General features: G+C 42.9%; 1 protein-coding gene across 3 annotated transcripts in view; it reads right to left on the bottom strand.

Annotated features, from left to right (window-relative positions):
- Positions 1-8,321: 8,321 nt before the first annotated feature.
- The window catches only part of AEBP1 (AE binding protein 1), a 57,179-nt gene continuing 40,922 nt past the window's right edge, over positions 8,322-24,578 (bottom strand). For all 3 annotated transcript variants that reach the window (XM_069766695.1, XM_069766697.1, XM_069766696.1), the window contains 8 exons: positions 22,903-22,991; positions 22,684-22,807; positions 22,361-22,557; positions 21,910-22,089; positions 21,450-21,834; positions 20,365-20,504; positions 11,032-11,131; positions 8,322-9,329 (listed from right to left, as the gene is read on the bottom strand). In XM_069766695.1, coding sequence (XP_069622796.1) covers positions 8,782-9,329; positions 11,032-11,131; positions 20,365-20,504; positions 21,450-21,834; positions 21,910-22,089; positions 22,361-22,557; positions 22,684-22,807; positions 22,903-22,991 — 1,763 coding nt within the window. In that variant the 3' untranslated portion in view covers positions 8,322-8,781. The remainder of the gene's footprint in view (positions 9,330-11,031; positions 11,132-20,364; positions 20,505-21,449; positions 21,835-21,909; positions 22,090-22,360; positions 22,558-22,683; positions 22,808-22,902; positions 22,992-24,578) is intronic.

Here is a 24,578-nt window from a genome sequence, read left to right as displayed (position 1 = left end):
GTGGTAAACACCTCCGTATGTGGATCCCCAGGTATCGAGTTTCTCAAGGCAATTATTTCCCATACTCCAGTCCTCACGGTCCCAACAGATCATGTTTTCAAGATTTCTTTAGTATTGCGCAGGGAACGTGTGACCGTTTCTGATGCCTTCATAAAAACTCCATCACAATGCAATGCTAAGGAAATTCTGTAAACATGATCTGTTTGGAGGGGGCTGGAGTTTTGGAAAAACTGCTTCGTGTCTTGGGTCAGGAAGTTCAGCACGGCCTGATCTAAACATCTTCACCATCTTCTCAATTGCTGAATTCTTCTAAAATTCTTCCGTGAGGCTTCCTTTGAGTCAACCCAACTTGCAGCCCGTATTGCAGCCAATTTGTTTCCTGTTCGGCATGCTACTTGACTCAGATCCTGGTCTGCAGACCTAGTGTCCAAAACTGCACTTACTGGGCTCAATTTCGCAGGGGACAGGCACTTAAAGCACCTAGACAAAATAATTAAGAATGGCATACGGGGCACAAGTGCTCGATTTCCCCAGAACCATAGAACCCCTTCTGTTCCATTTAGTGAGCCAAAGGTTTTGTTCCTTTCTCTATAACTTTTCCAAAGGAAGCAATAAGAAGTGCTCCTGACCCTTGATCTCCAGATAGACCTTGTTTAAAGTTAGAGCCTTCCTGGCATATCTGCCCAAGTCTGCAAAGTCCTCCACTTCCAGGTGTCTCCCACTTGAAACATCAGAGAGATTTGGATGGTTCGTATGAACAAACTGAGTAAGGGCCAATATCCAGCAACCCGCCAAAAATGTATTTATATAAAATAAGCTAAAAACATTTATTGGTATGCTCTAAAACAGACCTGGACAAAGTGCGGCCCGCAGGCCACATCCGGCCCTCTTGCTGTCTCAGTCCGGTCCGGACTGGCTGTCATCCATCTGCACTCACTTCATTGGTGGAGGAGGGGCCTCTGGCCACTTCCTCCACCAATCAGCGTATGAAACAGCTGAAGCGATGACGTAATTTAATCGCATCATTTGTGTACTGCGGAGAGTAAGCGCATCGGAGGCAGTACAGTATAAGGGGAGGCTGTGTGGGTCCTCTTGCAGTATATAGGGAGGCTGTGTGAGGCTCATGCTGTATATGGGGAGGCTGTGTGGGGCTCATGCTGTATATGGGGAGGCTGTGTGGGGCTCATGTTGTATATGGTGAGGCTGTTTGGAGCTCTTACAGTATATGAGGGGCTGTGGGGGGTTCATACAATATATTGTGGGCAGCACGGTGGCTCAGTGGTTAGCACAGCAGCCTTGCAGCGCTGGAGTCCTGGGTTCAAACCCCAAGGACAACATCTGCAAAGAGTTTGTATGTTCTTTCCGTGTTTGCGTGGGTTTCCTCCGGGTACTCCGGTTTCCTCCCACATTCCAAAGACATACTGATAGGGAATCTAGATTGTGAGCCCCAACGGGGACAGCGATGATAATGTGTGCAAATTGTTAGCGCTATATAAAAATAAAGATTATTATTATATACAGAAGGGGCTGTACTATTATTTATTATTATTATACATTTTTATAGCGCCATTTATTCCATGGTGCTTTACATGTGAATACGAGGCAAATATAGACAAATACATTAAACATGAGCAGATAACAAGGCACACGGGTACATGAGGGAGGACCCTGCCCGCGAGGGCTCACAGTCTGCAGGGGATGGGTGATGAAACACTAGGAGAGGGTAGGGCAGGTTGCGCGGCGGTTCAGTAACTTCAGGATCACTGCAGGCTGTAGGCTTGTCGGAAGAGGTGGGTCTTCAGGTTCTTTTTGAAGGTTTCTATGGTAGGCGAGAGTCTGATGTGTTGGGGTAGAGAGTTCCAGAGTATGGGGCAAGCACGAGAAAAGTCTTGGATGCGGTTGTGGGAAGAAGAGATGAGAGGGGAGTAGAGAAGGAGGTCTTGAGAGGATCGGAGGTTGCGTGCAGGTAGGTACCGGGAGACCATGTCACAGATGTATGGAGGAGACAGGTTGTGGATGGCTTTGTATGTCATTGTGAGGGTTTTGAACTGGAGTCTCTGGGCGATAGGAAGCCAGTGAAGAGCTTGACATAGGGGAAAGGCTGGGGAATAGCGGGGAGACAGGTAGATTAGTCGGACAGCAGAGTGTAGGATGGATTGGAGCGGTGCCAGAGTGCTAGAGGGGAGTCCAGAGAGTAGGAGGTTGCAGTAGTCGAGGCGGGAGATAAGGGCATGCACTAGCGTTTTTGCGGTGTTGCGGTCAAGGAAAGCACGGATCCGGGAAATATTTTTGAGTTTGAGACGGCTGGAGGAGGCAAGGGCTTGGATATGTGGCTTGAAAGAGAGGGCAGAGTCGAGGATCACACCGAGGCAGCGAGAGTGTGGCACTGGGGAAAGTGAGCAGCCATTGACATTGATGGATAGATCTGGTGGAGGGGTAGAGCGAGATGGGGGAAAGATGATGAATTCTGTTTTGTCCATGTTCAGTTGTAGAAAGCGAGCAGAAAAGAAGGCTGAAATAGCAGACAGACAATGCGGGATTTTGGTAAGTAAGGAGGTGAGGTCAGGTCTGGATAGGTAGATCTGCGTGTCATCAGCGTAGAGATGGTACTGCATACCGTGGGATTCTATGAGCTGTCCCAGGCCGAAAGTGTAGATGGAGAAGAGTAGGGGTCCTAGAACAGAGCCTTGAGGAACACCGACTGACAAGGGGCGAAGTGAGGAGGTGGTGTGGGGGAGGGAGACACTGAGTGTTCGGTCTGTCAGATATGACGAGATCCAGGAAAGGGCCAAGTCTGTGATGCCAAGAGATGAGAGAATTTGTAGCAAAAGGGAGTGGTCCACAGTGTCAAAGGCAGAAGACAGGTCCAGGAGAAGGAGGACAGAGTAGTGTCGCTTGCTCCTGGCAGTTAGTAGGTCATTGGTGACTTTAGTTAGAGCAGTTTCAGTTGAGTGATGCGAACGGAAGCCTGATTGTAACCGATCAAAGAGGGAGCAGGAGGAGAGGTGGGAGGACAGTTCAAGATGGACGTGTTGCTCCAGCAATTTGGAGGCATAAGGGAGAAGAGATATCGGGCTATAGCTAGACACAGAGGATGGGTCGAGGGAGGGCTTTTTGAGGATGGGTGTGATCTTGGCATGCTTGAAGGATGAGGGGAAGACACCTGTTGTGAGTGAGAGGTTGAAGAGGTGCGTTAGGGTTGGGATGAAGACCATGGAAATGTTAGGGATGAGGTGGGATGGGAGCGGGTCAAGCGTGCAGGTGGTGAGGTGTGATCTTGACAGGAGGGTGGAGAGCTGATCTTTTGTCATGGTGGAGAAGCTGGTTTTGGAGGAGCAGGGTTGAGCAGCTAAGAGGGGCAGTGGGCGCTGTGGGCCAAAGCTTTCTCTGATCGTATCGATCTTCTGTTTAAAGAAAGAGGCAAAATCTTCAGCAGAAATGAGGGGGGAGGTGCTGGGGGACGAAGTAGAGAATTGAAAGTGTTGAAAAGCTGTTTAGGGTTGTGAGACAGGGAGGATATGAGAGATGAGAAGTAAGTTTGTTTTGCGGCAGTGAGTGCAGACTTGAAGCTCGCGAGGGACTGCTTGTATGTAGTGAAGTGGTCGGCAGAGCGGGATTGCTTCCATCTCCGCTCAGCAATCCTGGAAGCCCGTCTCAATTCTTTGGTCAGGCTGGTCAGCCAGGGCTGCCTGTTAATTGTACGAGTTTTACTATGCATGAGCGGGGCGGCCGAATTGAGTGTTGCTGTTATTGTGGTGTTGTAAAAAGTGGCAGCAGCGTCTGTGTCATGAAGGGAGGCTATGTCTGTGAGAGGGAGAAGGGACTCCGAGAGTGATTGTAAGTTGAGATGTTTGAGATTTCTGCGAGGGAGTTTGTGGAGTGGGGGTTGCACATTAGGAGAGGAGAGGGAAGAGAATGTCAGTAAGTTGTGGTCAGACAGGGGGAGGGGTGTGTTAATGAGATTAGTAAGGGAGCAGAGGCGGGTGAAGATGAGGTCCAGCGTGTGGCCATCTTTGTGAGTGGCCTAGAGGACCATTGAGTGAGGCCAAAGGAGGCAGTCAGTGATAGAAGTTTAGAGGCAGCTGAGGTGGAAGTGTCAATGGGGATATTGAAATCACCCATGATGATAGTGGGGATGTCGACAGAGAGGAAATGAAGTAGCCAGGTGGTGAAGTGGTCGAGAAAGGTGGAGATGGCTAGTTCTGGGGGGCGGTAGATGACAGCCAGCTGGAGGTTGGAGGGGGAATAGATGCGGACGGAGTGCACCTCAAACGAGGGAAGATTAGCGGAGGGTGGTAGCGGGATTGGAGTAAAGGAGCAGGTGTCGGACAGGAGCAAGCCAACTCCTCCACCACGTTTGTTGCTGGGGCGAGGGGTATGAGAGAGGTGGAATCCGCCATAGGAGAGTGCAGCTGGAGAGGCAGAGTCAGAGGGGGTGAGCCAGGTTTCAGTGAGGCCGAGGAAGGAGAGTTTGTTGGTGATGAAGAGGTCGTGGATAAATGTCAGTTTGTTGCAGATGGAGCGTGCGTTCCATAGTGCTCCAAGTAGGGGGAGCGGGGGCTGGATGAATGGGTATGAGGTTGTCATGGTTGGGAAAACGTGCGGAGGATCGTGGCAGGGGATTAGAAATGAGTGTGGGGATGAGTTGGGGAGAGCCGGGATTTGGGGATATGTCACCAGCGATGAGGAGTAGCCGACAGAATATTAGAAGGTGGGAGCAGGATAGGACATGATGATACTCAGGTTCAAACGATATCTAGGGGTCCAGCATACTTAATTCTGCTCAATCTTAAGTGATGCAATTAATATAATTATCAATAATATAATAATTGTACAGCACCATGGAATTCATGGTGCTATATAAATTAATAATATATCGATATTAATATTGAGTAGAATTAATTTCAGCCTATTGGTTTGGCCTCCACAACAGTCACGGTCTCTCATGTGGCCCCACGGGAAAATTAATTGCCCACCCCTGTTCTAAAAACAAGTAGTAATTAGACACTAGGCCTATGCGTTTTGAGTGTCTTTTTAAGTCCAGGCCAATCACTCATGCATGCTTAAAGGCACACTGTCACCTGAATTTGGAGGGAACAATCTTTAGCCATAGGGGCAGGGTTTTCGGGTGTTTGATTCACCCTTTCCTTACCCGCCGGCTGCATGCTGGCTGCAATATTGGATTGAAGTTCATTCTCTGTCCTCCGTAGTACATGCCTGCACAAGGCCAATCTCACATTGGAGCCAAGGGAGTTTTTCTCTTAGTCTACATATGCGACGCATCTCTTCACATTCCCATTGTGAAGTCTCACCAACGATTTCCTTGCTGCACTGTTGGTTCTCTTCATTTCCAGTTTGTCGTACTCGATTTGCAACAGAACCTGGGCTCTTCACCAAGGTTCTCGCTCTCCATGCAGCTACCCGAAGCCAGTGGGTTGGCAATCATCCCTTATCTTGACCCATTAGAGAACGCGGATAGGAAAGGGGAGCAAAGGGAAGAGAGCTGTGAAAAGTCTGTTCGAGTGACCACAAAGTCCAATGCAAAGTCTCTTGGGTTTTGGGATCTGGCAACATAGGCTAGGACTTTGTGATTTATTCAGGAAACAAAAAGGTTCTGAGGGAAAGAAGAGCATGCTGCAGTGGAAGGGTGTGAAATAAGACGAAGGGTAGAATCTCAAAGACTCAGACCAATGTACCCAGGACTGTCATGCAGAATTGTATGGGGAATGTGTTCGCGATTTGCAACTAAACGCCAACACAAAGTAGAGATTTCTTGTCTGAGGAAATGAATGCCCAACCCACACAGGCGTCCAAAGACATGCTCAGAAAATCTAGATGCGGCAAACAGTTCCTAGGGATCCTAGGTGGTTTGGAGACGTAACAGATTCTCCACTAAAGACAGGGCCTTCACTAAAAAATCATCCAGGTAAGCCATCACCCAGAGTGCTATACACCAAGATAAGGAAGTGGAAGTATCACAACACCATCTGAAAAGAATGCAAGCAGCTTTTCGTTAAACTCTTCTTTTCTGAAAGCCGTTTGAGCGAACAGGGCTGGAACACTACAAGCAAAAAAATATTAAGCAATATTATAAGCACTCATCTGGTGGAGGGAGCGTGGTCCAATAAAAGTTGGCATATTACAGAAGAACACCTGGCTGGAGCTGGATATGGATCTGACTGCAGATAGTCCAGGTGCCTTTGTAGTTCAACTAAGTGCTTCCTCGGGAGCTACTTTAATTTTCTACGTGCCCCCCAAAAAGTTGTGCCGATATCATAGCACAACTCAATAAAGAGAGCAGGGAACCTATAGATGGAGTTAGAGTTCCTATAAATCATAAGATATACTATCCTTTGGGAGCGCCACTGCTTTTTCAGGTTTTCTTCAGAATCAGAAATAGGTGGTCTTACGATCTGTGCCATCCTTTCTTCCAAAAGTGGTTTTAGGCCCTCAGTGTCCTCCCTTCCTTTTGTCCATCTTTATTCAGTTCCATTTTTGCCTTCTGGATCTGATCAGAAGCAAAAGATCTTACCTTTCTGTTATGGAAGCCTTCCTGTAATTCACATCCCTGATGGGCAACACGAAGACCAGCAAATTCCAAAATGACCAACTCAAAGTGGAATATGTCAGTCGTTGTGGAAGCCTACAGAGCCAAGGGAAAACCTCTGCCTTTTCGGATCACCACTTTTTCCACAAGAGCAGTCGGGGCCTCCTTAGCAATCAGGCCTTTGTTTCTCAAGGTTGCAAGGCGGTCACATGTACCTCTGTACACACAATCATCAATTATTTTTTTTTTTTTGGGGGGGGGGGAGCGTAAGGTGCTGTCTGCTACACAATCCTCATGGTCAACTGTCGTTTCTCCCACCCATTAGGACGGCTCTCAGACATCCCCGTTGTCCTGTGTCCCTTATTGCTATTAACAAGAAAATGTGATTGTTGTACTTTCCATAAAATCCCAGTCTCTTTGAATACATTGGTGGAGACCGCTTCCACCCGTTTCCTGGTTCTTCTAGCCCAGGTCAGCTCTGGTTCCCTGAGGGCAATGGTTTTCTTTGCTGGGTTCAGGTCTTGTTATCACATTTTTCTGGTTTTTGGGTGGTTTTCTAAACTGCTTTTAGCACAGTGTTCAGCGATGGTGTTTAGCTCCCCAGACAGAGCCAACACTTTATTTACCTAGTGTCAAGCCTCCTAGAGGTAGGGCTTATACTAGTCCTCCCACCAGTCAATGTCCCCCAATGTATTCAATGAGAAAAGGATTTTATGGTAAAAAAAAAAAATCCAATTTTCTGTTTGCTCCAAATCGCTGCAGTGTTTCACTCTCCAGAGACCTATCTGTGGGAAGAGAAACTCTGTCCACTAGCACTCAGCTCCCTATGTGGATGTGCACATTTCCATACAGATTGACCACCAGGTGGTGCTATATCATGTAAGTGATTGTGAGACCTTTTTATGTAAATGGTAATAAATTTTCATATTTAATTTGATCTGTGCAATGAATATGACATTTAATGGCAGGACAGCACCATTTAAAGGGAATCTGTCAGCAGGTTCTTGGGTATGTAATCTGACAGCAGCATGATGTAGGGACAGAGACCCTGATTCCAGAGATGTATCGCTTAGTATACCGTGTCCAGCAGTTGTAATTAGTGATGAGTGAGTGTACACGTTGCTCGGGTTTTCCAGAGCATGCTTGGGTGACCTCCGAGTATTTATGACGCTCGGAGATTTAGTTTTCATCGCGGCAGCTGAATAATTTACAGCTATTAGCCAGCATAAGTGCATGTGGGGGTTGCCTGGTTGCTAGGGAATCCCCACATGTAATCATGCAGGCTAGTAGCTGTAAATCATGCAGCTTCAGCAAGGAAAACTAAATCTCTGAGCAGTCATAAATACTCAGAGGTCACCCGAGCAACAAGTACACTTGCTCATCACTAATTGTAATAAAATCATTTTTGTCTGCTGCAGATCTAGAAGAGCTCAGAATGCTGAGCTGTGTATAGCCCCGCCCCCACACCACTGATTGGCAGCTGTGTACAAGGTAGCTTCCAATCAGTGGTAGGGGCGTGTTTGGACTAGGAGGCACGAGGCAACTTGTCCTCTAGTGATAAGCTGTTGCAGATAAAACTTGGATTTTATTGAGAAAGCAAAACACAGCCTAATAAGTGAAACATGACTGGAATCGGGGTCTCCGCCCCTACATCATGCTGCTCTCAGATTACACAGCAAAACCAGCTGATAAATTCCTTTTAACAGGGCTATAGATTGACATCTTTCACTGGCTAACTTTTGCCATATGCATTATAATAAATATTTTACACCTCTTAGGAAAATGTGTAGAAACTTTATTAGAAATCAATGGCACTATGCATTTGTACGACTAGTTGCTAGAATGGCCTGCAGGCACTGATGCAATGTATTTTTTAAAGAGGTTGTCAAAGATCAGAAATAAGGATCTTCTTTTTAATGTGTTCCTTCCTTATACTCTCTTTCGTTAGTTGTGTCTTGGATTGCAACTCTTCATTGAAATGAATAAGAATGAGTCTCTGATTCTGGACGACCCCTTTAAAGCTCCCATGTTTATTATGTGTCCTGATGAATTCAAGTTTCCAGATCGGAAAGGTGAACATGTAAAAAATAGGGCCACCTACTTTACCGCAGACCCTGTTTACTGCTGATTAAAGCTTTATGTACATGTAGAGTTGACCCCTCTGGGGTAGAAACATTATTCCCTTACGACGCTCAAACATCAATTTGTAACCCTTCTCTGTTGAGGTGACCCTCTCAAAAGTCCCCAAAGTTTACGGTGTAAGTCTCTGCTGTGGTGAATGGAGCGACAGGTGTAGTGCCCTCCTCCTCCCAGGTTTCCGTCTCCACTTCTGTGATTATTTCTGTATAGGTCTCAGTTTCTGTGTCCCACAGAGATTCAGAAGGTGTAGGGGGATCCAGCTTGTGAGGAGGCATGGTAGTGGGAGTTTCTGTGGGAGGTAAAGTGGTGGTGGTCGGAACAAAAGGAGTAGTTGTGGGTGGAAGAGTGGTACTAGCATTGCGCTGGCGATTCAGCCACATTCGTCGTCGCTGCATGCGCTGCCTTGCAGCTGGCGAAAGCTGACGGCCTCCGGGTGGAGCCAGGCGAAGAGGTCCCTTCCCTTTCATTGCAATTATTTCCTTGATTCTTTGCCAGTTGGAATGTGCCAGAACAAAGTTGCAATGAGTTGCCCCCATTTCATAGCCAACAATACACGACTTGGTGCTCTGCGTAAAGCCTTCGGCCCGTACAGTCACTCGATATTCCCCGGGGTTGAGAATACGCCAGTAATCACCGCCACTCTCTATCAAAAGTAAGAGGAGAGGTCATAGGGGCATTGAGCAAATTTACTAAATCCGGCTGTTGTAACTAGATATTTTACCTTGATGGTGTATATTGTCTTGGAGACTAACATCCCTTAATTTACATATTATACAAGCTAAGGTACTGTAAAGGGATTCTGTCACCAGGTTTTTGGTACCCCATCTGAGAGCAGTACGGTGTAGAGCCAGAAACCCTGATTCCAGAGAATATCACTTACTGGGCTGGTTGCTGTAGTTTTGATAAAATCACTGTTTTATCTGTAGCAGATCTAGCAGTTCTCTGAATGTTGAGCCCTGTATAGCTCCGCCCACACCCCTGATTGGCAGCTTTCTGTGTACACTCTACATAGGTAGAAAGCCACCAATCAGTGGAGGGGGCGGAGTTACACAGAGCTCATGAATATGGAGGACTACATGACAGGAGGTTTACTAGTGATAATCTCCTGATAAAACTATGATTTCATCAAATCTGCAGAAAGCAGCCCAGTAAGTGAAACATCGCTGGAATCAGGATCTCTGTCTCTACATTATGCTGCTTTCAGATTAGTTGGCAAAATCCTGGTGACAGATTCCCTCTAAGTTTCCTAGTAACCCATTGATTTCAAAGCCCTGAATCTACTATACAGTACACTGCTTCCCTTGTACACAGTGTCCATCCCACGCACGTCATAGGACACATAAGACAATTACCGTATATACTCGAGTACAAAAAAATGGGCTGAAAGTTCCTCTCTCGGCTTATACTCGAGTCATGGTCGGCAGGTGAGGGGGAACGACGACTGTCAAATACGCACCTGCTCCTGGCGCTCCTGACGCGGTCCCTGCATGTCCCACTGGCTCCAGGCGCGGCATCGTCTTCCCCTGTTCAGCGGTCACTGGTACAGCTCATTAAAGAAATGAATATGGACTCCACTCCCATAGGGGTGGAGCCGCATATTCATTACTGTAATGAGCAGTACCATGAGACCACTCCTCACTAAAGGAAGAAGCTGCCGCTCTCGGAGACCGTGGGACATGCAGGGACCGCGTCAGGAGCGCCAGGAGCAGGTGAGTATTTCATATTCACCTTCCCTCGTTCCACCGACGCTCCGTCTTCCGCGTCCTCCACACTGACTGTTCTGGTCAGAGGGCGCGATGACGTATTAGTGTGCACGCCGCCCTCTGCCTGAGCAGTCAGTGCGGAGAGACGGGACGCTGAGGAGCAGCAAGAGAGGTGTCTTTTTTTTTTTTTTAAGTGCAGCAGCAGCATTACATGAGGCACAATGTTATATGGGGCATCTATGGGGCCATAAAGAACTGTATGGAGCATTATATGGGGCATATTTGTATATGGAGCATCTATGGGGCCATAATGAACTGTATGGAGCATTATATGGGGGGCTCCTGATTCAATATGGATATTCAAAAGCACTTAACCTACTGATGTCTCAATAAAATTAAACTTTTATTGGTATCTATTTTTATTTTTGACATTTACCGGTAGCTGCTGCATTTTCCACCCTAGGCTTATACTCGAGTCAATAAGTTTTCCCAGTTTTTTGTTGCAAAATTAGGGGGGGGGTCGGCTTTTACTCGGGTCGGCTTATACTCGAGTATATACGGTAATTGTACAAGAAATCCTGTCCTGTGCGAGCTGTAAAAAGACATTTTTTTAATGAGTGTAGTATTATAGAAAAATGTTACCTGTTTTGACATCGTGTTGTATTTCAGCCACAGAAATGGTTGCATTAGCTATCGGCTCTCCGTGGCGATCCGTCACAATGCCTTTAATCCCACGATGAACCTGCGAGAATAAATGAAGCCGATAAAAATGTTAGTTGAGGGATCATGTGAACAATATTATTTTATCTTATTTAGAAATGTAAAACTGATCATAAAAATCCCCTGTATCAGTCTGCGTACAGTGTCAGCTGTCAATCACTTAGTAGGACTACCCACTGGACTCATGTGTCCTTTTACAAGAGCCAATAACCGGCTAAATGAGTGCTCTTAACACATTCTCAACCAGGTGATTTTCAGTTTTTTGGGGTTATTTTTCTTCTTTTTCCAAGAGCCATAACTTTTTTATTAAATTAAGGGCTTGTCTTTTAGTAGGACAAGTTGTACTTTTGAATGACCGTTTTATCATGTTTATGTACTGGAAAGAGCAGTAAGTGCAGCAAAAAAAGCGAAATTCTAAAAAAAAAATTATTATTATTTTCAGCATTGATTATATGGTATAAATGACCTGGTAATATGATTCTCCACGTCAGTACGATTATAGTGATACCAAACATGCATGTTGAAAAAAAAATTCCGAAATTTTGTAAAAAAAAAAAAAAAATTGGCTTGTCACCATTTTTCTAAAGCCGTAACGTTTTCGGTAATGGATCAGTGTGACGACTTGTTTTTTTTTTTGCACCCTGAGTTGAAGTTTTTATTGATACCATTGTGGTGTAGATACAATATTTTGGTCGCCTGTTATTACATCTTTGTCTAGTGCTGTTGCGGCAGCTGAAAAACAGCAATTCTGGTGCTTGATTTTTATTTATTTTTTCTCATTTTTCTATCTACCGTCCTGGTTGATTTATTTTATACTTTGGGTGGACGTTTAGGAACATAGTGATACCACATGCTTATATATATATATATTTATTATTTCTTAATTTTTAATGGGGGATAAGAGGAGTGATTGGAACTTTTAGATATTTTTTGTTTTCATAATTTGTAAAACACTTTTTGTTTTTTTTAATTGCATTTGTTAGTCCCATTTAGGGGACTTGAACCTGCGCTCATCCGATCACTTGTTCTACAGACAGCAATGCCACAGTATTAATGTATATAGCAAAAATCATAGACCCCTATGAACGCCAGGCACAGGCTAGCGTTCATAGGGGTACAGTCATGAAAGGCATGGGGGTCTTTAGCAGACCCCTGGCTGTCACAGCAACCCATCGGCGAGGGCCATGCGCTGTAAGTGCCGCTGTCACAGATTAGCAGCGGCATTTAACTCATGTTAACAGCAGTGGGACGAGATTCACTCGATGTGATTCTGTTAGAGGCAGAAGATTGTTCAGTAACTCAACCATCATCTGCCGGGAAAGATGCGGGCTCAATTTTTTTTGTATAAATTTTCATATGTTATGTTTTTTCTATTTTTTTTTTTTTTGTTTTAATCTTGGATTTGCATGATGTATCAGGTCAGGGGATCAGGTGATTTTTGTCAAGGTTTTCATTCGCTGCCATAATGTATAAAACTCCATCATGATTCATTGATGATTAGAAAGAACCCCAAGAGAGCACTTGAAACGCGTTGCTCTCAGATCATACCATGTAATCCTGCAATTGGGTTGCATTCCCTCTCTTTCTTCCTGGATTTTTTACATGTGGCCACCCGTTTCCTTGCTTCTACACACCACAAGCCGTCCAGGTGAGCTGTTTTTTTTTCTTGTTTTTTTTTAGTGAAACAAAGACCTTGTAAAAGCCAAACGGTGCAACGTTTATAATGAAACCCAATGGATTTTTTTTTTGCCCCGAATACACGGACTTAATAGAAAATATTGTCTCTAAATTTCCGATCATTGGCCCATGTAAAGATAGCGGTCACCAGCCTAACTAATGACTTTTTACATTAGCTCACCGCATGTTTATGGATCTTAAAACAAGTTTTTGGCATTTACATATGTAAACCGAATATGTCGTCTAAAATACCAAAACTGCGTGGGCACCTAACACTCATTAACAAGTGTTCATCCCCCACACTGTCTGTATCTGGCTTCATATAATTAAAATGAACGCAAATCAATTTCTAATAATATTGATAGGCACTCATCATGGCAGAAAAAGGATTAATTACCGGTATACTGGATCTTCCCCCATAACTTTATGATTTTCATCAGTACGTCCTTTTTTATAACCTACTGACTGTAGAGTGGACTGCATGGTTAAAAGGAACCTGTTACATTGATTACAATGGTTTCTGATCTTCTGGCAGGACGTTAGACCAGGAGGAGCTCATAAGATGTTATACATTTTTTTTTTTTGTGGGAAAAGGTTCAATAAAACTCGTATTTAATTAATTGAAATCCCTGGTGTTTGTATACATGAGTCCAGTGGGCGGTCCTACTAGAGAGTGACAGTCTTCCCTTTATGACTGTAGGCCCGCCCACTGGACTCATGCAGGGATTTCAATAAACAAAATACAAGATATACTGAATGTTTCAAAAATCCTATATATCATTTCGCTCAGCTTCTTCTCCTCTATACGACTCTGCCCAGAGACCGGACTGCACGTACCACCAGACAGATTCCCTTTAAAAGGATTGATTTATCAGAAATAGAAACAACCCCATTCAGTTTGTTCAGCTGATTGCCCAAGGTCTTTTTCCGCCACCTCCAACAAACAAATGTCCTTTATCTTCAGGCAGAAATCTGAATAATAATGAGAGAATTTTCAAATAGTAATAATTAACAATCAAGGACCAACCAATGCCAATGAATCATCCAGGGAGTCTGATCTCCAAGATCCTATCACAATATATTGAGATGTGATGATAATAATACTAGCAAATGCCTAAAATTAAAAATGTAGTATAGTTCTTCTGATTCGACATGTCTCTTTCCTAATGTGCAGGCATTGCAGGACCTTGGGTATCTATGGTTACGACTACTGGTATAATGACAGTTAGTTAGCTAGTTGCTGTAACCATGGATACCTAAGGTCCTGCACATGAGGATAGAGACCTAACAAATCAGAAGAACTATAATACATTTCTAATTGGAGGTATTTGATAATATTATTATTATTACACCTAGTACATATCGGGATAGTAGCTTGGAGATGGCAATACTCCTTTAAATCTCAGTTTCTGCAGACTGAAGGCAACGATTAGAGTAAGAAGTTGCTGTACCTCTGTCACTAAATGGCAGTCACCAGTGATTGTGCGCCGCTCCAGCGTATGCAGAGTTACAATTTCAGATGCGCATGCGCAAAGCACTATGACTTTGCTTCAAAATGCCAGTGAAGTGGCGTCTCGGTGTGCTCAGCCCTCGGAGTACACTGGTCTCTTGCCTATACTCTATTGTTTGATTGTGCACATATGTTATTTTTTTTATTTTTATGCTCACCATATTTGTATAAGGGGTTTGAGGTTTTATTGCAGTGTCTTTGTATTATACTTAGTTAAGTAATTACCTTGTTTATACACATAGACGGTTTACGGCTGGTTCTAGTGACTTTTTTTTTTTTAACATCTGTTTTTCAGATGTCCAGCCAATCTTCTACCCCTGGTGGGGAGTGAGTCAGCAAGGCTCCTCGCAGATTTTGTAACACAAGCTGTCAGCCCTTTTCTAATAAAAATGTCTTCTGTTCCTTTATCTCTTTCCTCCCAAGTAATATCGTTATCAGATGAGAAAACTGATTCAGTTAGCTACCACGTGGATATTTCGGATTTGTTTTTGTTCCATTTCTCATGTACAGCACCATGGAATCAATGGTGCTATATAAATAAATAATAATAATTGAGATAAATCTAGCTCATAATTTTTTGCAATTTAGTTACATAAAAAAATTTGCACCGTTTGGCTTTTACAGGTCCGTTCTTTCTGTCCCTGCACATTCAACTTTGATGTGGTCTTAAATCAGCTGAAACTCTCCCATTGGTCAGAAAGTGTTCACTGATGGATTCTCATTTAACCCAGCGATAGGCAGTACAACCCAGAGGCTATAAAAATAAAAGGTGCCACGTTTTAATGAATCTCGATTGCAAATATGATTTGAGCCAAAATTATATATAAAATTAAGTAAGAAGAAAAAAAATTGTCACCAGAGGTGGACAACCCCTTTAATGAATCTCACTTCCAGAAAATGCCTGAAGGTGAACTTCCCAATAGTTAAATTATCTGGCAGAAGGATCCAACAGAGCCAAAGACAGGTAGTATGATGAAAGGCAGCTACTTGGCTAGGTTAGGTTATGCAATAGCCAGCTTAACAGCAACATTGCTAAAAAAAAAAAAAAAAAGTTCTTAAAAAACTCTTTCCTTAAAATTTTTGTGTTTTCTTTTATCATTTACCTTTACATCTTATTTCTAAAAATCTTATATTCTGAAAAACAACAAGGCAAACTTGGTCTGCTGATTGATGACTCTTGAAAATTGAATTTTTGTAACCTTTCCTTAATTCCTTCCAAACTCTTTGTCCCATAGCTGAGTTATATTCTAAAGAAACTGAATTAGTACAAGTGGGTTTTAGTTTTCCAAAAAGTAATACATTTTAGAATTTTTTTATTTTATATAATTCTCAAGAAATTGTCTAAATTTTTAGAAAGGGCCTCAGAGAAGACCTGGGCCACCCGAATCCTCTTTTTTTTTTTTTTTTTTTTTAAAGAAGAAACAAGATCTCATACAATACAACTGTTGCTGTAAAAAAAATAATAATCTTGGAAAATGTGGAGGAAAAAAATAAAAGATGACTGCATTCTCAAGGGGCTAATTGTTTTGTTAATTTTATTACTAATTAAGTGACTTTTGGATCTGTCCAAAACATATGTCTATGTCCCAATTATTCCTCTCCACCAATTGGCAGTTCGTCAAGGTTTATCTTCACTTTACCTGCCTCTGGTTCGGCTTTTCACCTACTCCACACGTCTTTATGAAGATTTTCATAGTTCTATCAGTATTTCTTCATCTGGAGTGTATGTAGTCCTGGACATAGAGAATTGGTTCTCAAATGCCAGCTCAAGGAACCAACCTGTTTGTCACATTCACCTGTTAAGTTCTCATCTGTAAAAACCACATCTTCCTGCTGAATTTGAAATAAGCTTGTCTGTCTCCATTCAGTAGGATAGAGTTCCTCGGGTTCAGGCACGATTATAGAAAATCCAGTCTTCAATATGTTACATCATTCATCATTGAAAAAAAAAGATCCGCGAAGCAGTAGGGTAGTTTGGTCTCCTCCCGGCAATGATAGAAGTGGTGCCGTGTTCCAGATTCCATTTCCAATCTTTCCAGTTATCTCTCCTGCCTTAGAGAAATCATCCTCTATCTCCAGACAGAAGTTGGAGAATCCCATTTCACATTTCTGTAGGGATCAACCACCCTGTCTTCAATCTTCTCAGGGGTTCCACTCTGATTCAACCAGAACAGATCATACTTGCCACAGATGCTTCAATTTTGGGCTGTGTGGCACATCTAAGAGACCTATGGATTTGAGGCAGTCGGAATCACAAAGAACTAAAATCCTCTTTGAATCGGAAAGAGATGACATTTTTCCCTGGCTTGAATTAATTTCTCCAATCATGATGTTAAGGTTAAAACCGATAGTCCAACTTGTATTTTTTATGTAAACAAGAAAGGGAGAACTCAAAGTCACTCCAAAAGGAAAGCCAAAACATCTGTTGGGAATTTCTGTGGTCCACATAAAGGTTACATTGAATATTCAAGCAGATAATTTCTTTCCTGCAAGGAGTGGTTCTTAAATCTTCATTTCTTCAACAAGTAAATGCCGAACGGGTTTGTCCTCAAGTAGCTCTAATGAAAGAACAGTTTGGCGAGTTTCAGACTTACAGGCTTCGTATTGCTGTGAAATGGTCCTTTCTGTCTGTCAGGACTGGTTAATTCTGTGTACTGTTCTTGGATTTATGTCAAATGTTTCATCAGACAGAAGTTTCAATCAGTCAAAAACCAAACCAGACACTTTCTGGTCGTTAGAAGAGCAATCCATTCGTACCTTGACAGAACAAGTCTGACTTTCTATTTTAGTTAGTTTCAAGGCTCTACAAAGGGCATGAAAGTGTGCAATCCTATTCTCCAAATATACCATCTCTAAGCGACATCAAAGCCCACCCCACCTCATCAACAGCAGCCTCGTGATGAGCTAGTGCAAATATTTCTGGATAAAATACAGTATATCAACCTGCATCATGATCATCTTCCAATACAGTTGTTAAACAATATCACCTGAACATATCCTCTGGTCCAGGCATGAGTTCTTTAGTGAAGCAGTTTTCAAATTGCCCGACCTATGTACAGCCTAAGGCCTCTTCTTATGTCCGTTTTTTAAGGACTGCAAATACGGACATATGGACACCCATTGTATTCCGTGGTGGTGCGCACTTGTCAGGTTTTTCACACGTACACACACAGACATGTCAGGTTTTATGCGCTGCATGAACAAAATGCATGCTGCACACGTGCACACAGATGACATCCGTGTGTCATCAACGTGACACAGACCAGCGCCTGGAAACAAGCGGTACAGTTTGTGCTGTTTTCTGGCACCGCCCAGCTGCTGAAGGCAGCTCTCATCATTGTCTCATGCTCGTGCTGAGATCAGCGCGACCAGGAAACAATGAAAGGAGTTGTATTCAGTCGCCAGCACCTGTGGAGAAGCGGTACAGATCTAGCTGATCCCAGGTGCCGGCGGCTGCTGAAGGCAGCTCTCATCATTGTCTCCTGCTCGTGCTGAGAGCACGACCAGGAGACAATGCTTGGAGTTATATTCAGCCCCGCTGTGTATCTCCTGTGTAAAATAAATAATTATATTAAAAAAATGGCGTGGGCTCCCGCACAATTTTGATAACCAGCAGAGTGAAAGTCCACAGCTGGAGGCTGATGTTAATAATCTGGGATAAGGAACAATTCCCCATAAGGTTCCCAGGCTATTAATAACAGCTCACAGCTGTTTGCTTAGCCTTTCCTGGTAAATTTATGGGAGATGCCAGAAAATAAATGACATAGGGTTCCCCTATAGATTCAAACCAGCAAAGGCTAAACAAACAGCTGTGGGTTGATATTAATAGCCTGGGAAGAGGTCAGAGATATTGCCCCTCCCAGGTTATGAACATCAGTTCTCAGCTGCCCCAGAACTGGCGCATCCATTAGATGCACCAAATCTGGTGCTTAGCTTCGCTCTTCTCACTTGCCAGTGGTGGTGGCAAGTGGGGCAATAGGGTTGGGAGGTTGATGTCACCTTTGCATTGTTAGGTGACATCAAGCTCAGGAGCTAGTAATGCAGAGGGGTCTATAAGCCTTGTCTCCTGTAAAATAAAAACAATGAACCACCATATCCCTCACCTGTCCCACATGCTGTCCCCTGCCGTAATCCATCACAGCGATAACTGCTTTACAACCTGGACGGTGCAAAGATGCAATAGTCCAGGCTGAAGAGCAGGATACAATGAGGTGCTGCGAGAGCAGATTCAGTGACGGGCGGTGATGTCATAGAGTTCACCACTGGTCATTAAAGCTGCGTTCCCACACTTCACTGTGAGTAGTCAGATGAACTGCGGTGACCTCAAACAGATCACCGCAAGCACCGTGAGAAAATTTGGGTATATCTCTGACGGTGTATTCAGATGGCCATATAAAATAGATCGAGATCAGAATGCAATGCTCGGGCTGGCCAGTGGGTTTCCCAACACGAGTGAGACAGCTACATATATTTCTATGCAACTGTCACTCTCAGGTCGGGAGACCCACCGGCCAGTCTAGGCATTGCTTTCTGATCTCGGTCCAATTTATACGGCTATTTGAATACACCGTCATGGAGGTATACCTGAATTTTCTCATGGTGATTGCACATCTTGCTCAAATTAACACGGCCATCTGATTACAGCCCTAAGGACAATAAACAAATACATTTTACTTGCCAAACTTAATTTGTTTTCTTTGGGTCCAGAAAGTAGTACTGATTACCCTCCCAAAAAGCATGGAGGTCTTATGGATGGTGCTTCAATGCCACTGGTTGCTCTATAACCCTTTCCTGTTCCTTGCTGTCTTATTCTGTCATGTAACAGGTACATGTTAGTGATGAGCGAATATACTCGTTACTCGAGATTTCTCGAGCACGCTCGGGGGTCCTCTGAGTATTTTTTAGTGCTCGGAAATTTAGTTTTTATTGCCGCAGCTGAATGATTTACATCTGTTAGCCAGCTTGATTACATGTGGGGATTCCCTAGCAACCAGGCAACCCCCACATGTACTTATGCTGGCTAACATGTAAATCATTCAGCTGCGGCAATAAAAACTAAATTTCCGAGCACTAAAAAATACTCGGAGGACACCAGAGCGTGCTTGAGAAATCTCGAGTAACGAGTATATTCGCTCATCACTAGTACAAGTATATGAAGCCGCTCAGTAGCTGAGCCCATTCAATGAAGGGTAAATGGAAGCTCAGATGTCTGCTGATTAATCACTTAAATACCGCTATCAATCTCTGACAGTGGCATTTGTGTCATGATCTTGGTGGGAAGGTCCAGAATGGGCTTCATAGTGTGTTTTCGTTTTTATAGACTGCACCATATAGCACAAGCAATCAAATGATCGCAGCTTCACGTCAACGATGAGAGCTAAAAGCAAAAGGTGTAAGGCAGTAAAAAAAAATGTAAAAAAAGTTTGTCTAAAATGAATTACAAAAATTATTAAAATAAGCATATTTGACATTGCCATAGCTGTAATAGTCTGATCTAACAAGATTATTTTATATAGGTAATTTGATTATTTAACCCATAAGGTAAACTCTAGCTCCATACAGCTCATTCACTACATGTTCCCTATGCCATTTACATGATATGTTTTTACATATACCAGTCAGGTGGTCATCATCTTTATTTGTTTTGGGGTCGCCCATTTGTATATGTGTATATACATTAATGACTCTGACATTCTCTGCATTTATCCTTTTATGTACAGTATTTCTATATATCACAGTAGTATGGTTTACCTATGTTTATTCATCACTGTTTGACCTAACAAGAGTGTATGTAGATAACGTTGCGTATCATAGATCCAGAGGTGTGTATATCACCTCTTTTGTGTTTTTTACATATTTTTAATTGTTTGTCACTAGGTGTTAATAAGTTATCTTTCTTATTCTAATATACTCCAGGTGTGCGCATCGTATATGCATGTACCTTTTCTCTACCTCCCATAAGTATGGAGTAGGACCGGCCACAGTTTTTAGGTGGCCTGAATTATCAACACAACAGATATTGGTCTTCCATATTATTGGAAGCGAAAGATGGGGCGGTGTTCACTCACCTGCTCCATGAAGGTAAGAAGAGATTCCTTGTTATTTTCCCATTCCTCGGCAAGTTCACTTTCATGCGGGAACTTGTCACAGCCCAGGTATATGGAAAGCTCCATACAGTTATTGTGTAGGTAACTGAAGTCATTCATGCCTGTTAGGGAAAAGAAAAGGCCATGTGATTCTACAACTAAACTAATTCTATTTAGTTCAATGTGCAGTTTTATCTATGACCTACCAGCAATGGAAAGACTGCAGTGGTTCTTAAAGGGTTTGCATCAAGACATGAAGTTATCGCCATTGTGTTGGGTAGGTGATACCTTTCTTATCTCTGAGGGGTCCAACCTCTGGGACTCTCCGAAGAGCTCCTTATAAATGGAGCAGAGGTTGAGGATGTGCACTTCCGCTCCATCGAGTCTTAATGGGACTGCCAGAGACAAACGAGCACAGCGCTCCGCTACCTCTCCCACAGAAAGAGAGGGGCACATTCATGATCTGTGTTCCTTTCAAAGGAGCTCTTCAGAAGTCCATTGTCAGGATTGGTGGGGTTCCCAGTGTTTGGAACCACAAGCAATCAGGAAGTATCACCTATCCTTTGTATAGGGGGATAATTTCACTTCTTTGCACAAACCGTTTAAAGGAAATCTGTCAGTGGGAGCATCCCTCCTAAGCGGATTATATGGGCATGTAGGTCATAGAAAGTAGAATAAATTGTTACCTTGAAGTCTGTGATCCGATGTCATGTTCCAGAGAAATCCATGTGTTTCTTAATGTAATGTTATGAGCTGCTAAGATCTATGGGCCGGACATAGATCTCCCTGAGAATCCACCTCCAAAGCATATTTTAAATGAAAGGAGGAGTTACCAGTGTGAGACATGTAGATCACGAGAGCAGATTGTCAGTCAAGACATGTCCCACACTGGTAAAATCAGAAATCGAGGTATCATTTTATTCAACTGTCTATGACCTACATGTCCATGTAGACTGCTTAGGAGGGTTGGTCCTACTGACAGATTTCCTATAACACTTATCCTAAAACATTACTTAGGGTCTAGAAGACATTTTAGACAAAAAATATGCTGTAACTGAATTACTTACTGCCAGAGACAGGCTTCCATTTTGCTCCATTGGCAATGCCCATACCCCTGGTGAAGTCATCTGCATGGCAACTACCACGAATGGTCTCTCCCATGGTCAAATGGGCTGAGGCATAAGAGATGGCAAGCCACCTGAAAATAGCATGGTCAGGTGTTCTAGACACTCCGTCTTCCTCCTCTGCTGCAACTTCTACTACAGACTCCTCTTCTTCCTCCTCTTCTTGGAGAATGTGGTGACGATACCTGGGTGGTGGTTCTTCTTCCTTCACTGCTCTTGCCATATCATATGGGTAAGAAGCCAACTTTTCTCCACCTTGAAAATTAGCTCCCAGAACAAAAGGAATTTTATCCATCCAAGCAATGATTGCTCTGGTCTCCACTGCCACCTAGACAAGAAATATATCAGTCTTGTTTTCATCGCACCATTTCCACCAATAATTAGACTGTCACAAGTGACTTACTGTAGCATCGTCTGCCAAAAAGCTTTCTGGAATAGGTATGTTATTGTTTGGAAACCTATAAGGGACTAACTTTCTGTCCTCTGCTGCCCACAGTGCTGTGTTAAGGTCTGGGAAGTTTGTAAAAATATCATAGCCATCTTCCGTCCAATGGCCAAGTGCCCAATTTCCGAGTTCTGAGCCCTGTGTTAAAGAAATTTAATTTAGGTCAAAATTTGTGTTATAATTGGTATTTTCCGCATAAATAGCACCTCTCATCGACAAGCTGTGCATGGTATCACAAGCTCTGTTCAAATTAACGGGGAAAAGAATGTAGATATCATTGGCGGGAATCGTAGATAGCACCTTAAACCAATCCAGGAACAACCGGATCTAACATGATCCAGTATTGAGTGCAGACCTTGCAAAGTTGAGTCTCATGATTTTAAGGGAGCCTCTACAAATGTGTACTCACCATTGGACTTGCAATCTCATACCCATCAGGGTTTAGCGAAGGCACAAGATGAATCCTGGTGTCATGGACTAGAGTTGTTATACGTGGGTTTCCATCTCGATATTCCTTACACATAAACTGCATGAGAAGAAGAAGCAGTTCCCGACCCAGAACCTCATTACCGTGAAGTCCAGCTGTATACCGAAATTCTGGTTCTCCTGTTGAGTATCAGACAAGACAGATTAGGATTCGGAACAAAAGGCAAATAACACAATTGTTAATACCTTTATCTGCTTCATTTTTATTTGAAGGACATTTTATTATTTCCTCATTGATGTCCTTACCTACTTCATGTTCCCCTGGATTATCTGAAATCTCCATTGCGTATATTTTCAGTCCTTTAGCGGTTTTCCCTACGTTATATATTCGAGTGATGGTTGGGCATTCTTCGTTAACCACTTTCATGAGCTGGTTGGGAAAAGGCATATTGGGCAAAAAAAGAAGAGATATTAAGAAGTTAAAAGCAGGGCGGTGGTGATTCAGGAGACTATAGAAATACTCACCTGCCTCATATCTTTGTAGTTGTGATGCTTGAAATCTAGGTTATCTGCAGATGTGATCACTTCGTTCTGGCTGTAATAACTGACCACATCTAGAAAGAAGCAGATTTTATATGCGGGAATAGCGGTGTGAAGAAAAAAAATATCAATCTAAAGAGAGAAAATTTAATAACGCAATCTCCTAATATGAACTGGTTTTAACATAGTAGCTCCAAGTTAAAGGAGTTGTCCAGATCCGGGCCTTTTTTTTCACTTATATGCATATATTTCGGGATAAAAAGAGTTGTTTCAGAAAATAACACAGGTATGTAAAATTTGGGTTTATAAAGATTTTTTCATATCCAATTACTGATTCTTATATTTTCTTATGCCCTGTGTTTTTTTTTAACTTCTATTTTTAACGATCATGTATGGATTTTGCACAAAACGCGCGTGAAATTACGTGCAAGAGAGATAAACAAGACCAATCTTTATTGCAGCCAAAAATGTACTTTTCTCTTCAAATCTTCTCTTGATACCTTTTTTCTCATAGACGGCCTGCGGATCTTCTCTGTGAAGCATCCAGCAGTAGTCCCCCATCATGTTCACGTTCCATTTACCTTGATATCATTGTTCCATCTCATTGATATCCTGATGAAATCTTTCTCATTGCTCTTTCCTAAAAACACCAAGGTTTTCAGGAACGTAGTCCAAATGGGAATGTAAAAAATGGAACTTCAAACTCATTAGACAACCTAAGGCTGACTTAAACTTTGGATCTTTGTTATTACCTCGATATTTCTTCACGACATCTTTAAAAGAATTCTGAGCCTTTTTCTCATCTACTTTCATTTTTGTTTCCATCATTTCGTTCTTCATGAGTTTCCGAATATCCAGATCCACAAAAATGCCTTTCTTCAGTTTTGCTTCATACAGTCTCTGAAACTTGGTCCACAGGTTCTTAAAAGTCTCTCCTTTTGGTAGAGCTTTCACAAATTGGTAAGTCCAAGCTTAATGTGGAGTGGTGGTAGGAGAACTTTAGTGGGATCAACTAAACTTTCTGAATCTAACGAAGTCCTTAATGTTCCTTTATTGTTTTTTCACTACAAAACAACTGCAAATGTAGCAAAAGTTTTGGGGTGAATTACGACACTCCCTTGTAGCCATTTTGATCACGTTGTTAGAAACAGAAGCTTATTCCACCACAACCATCAAATACTGAAAGGAACCGTGGCGAGTGCAACACCATACTTTTATGAACTCTGTCTAAAAGAAAATCTGCCTTTGCTCCCCTTAACAACCAATCACAGTGCAGCTTTCATTTGTTATACTACGGAGATAAAATGAAAAATTTGCTATGATTGGATGCTACGGACACCACCACATTCTGACACCACAATCACAGAACAGCATCCATTAATTTGTAATCAATCTAATGACACAAAAATCATCCACCAAACGTCACGCAAAGGGGTCAAAGTATGGTGCAAGTTCAGGGATCAAAATTATATAAAAATCACCTCTTACTTTTCAAACAATGTTACCCTTGTAGACTTGTGTAAACCTTACAAATGTGAAGGATACCCTGGATCTCCAGGGCATGTGCCATTCTCCACTCTGCTTGTGTGGCGCCCCAGGGTCCTGGTCGTCACGGTAGCACTACTTTCCTCATGGGGAGAGTGATGTTACGCTTGAAGGCA

This window comes from Ranitomeya imitator, chromosome 4 (assembly GCF_032444005.1).
Source record: "Ranitomeya imitator isolate aRanImi1 chromosome 4, aRanImi1.pri, whole genome shotgun sequence".
Taxonomy (NCBI): domain Eukaryota; kingdom Metazoa; phylum Chordata; class Amphibia; order Anura; family Dendrobatidae; genus Ranitomeya; species Ranitomeya imitator.
Note: the sequence above shows the minus strand (reverse complement) of the source record. Positions and strands in the feature narration are given on the sequence as shown.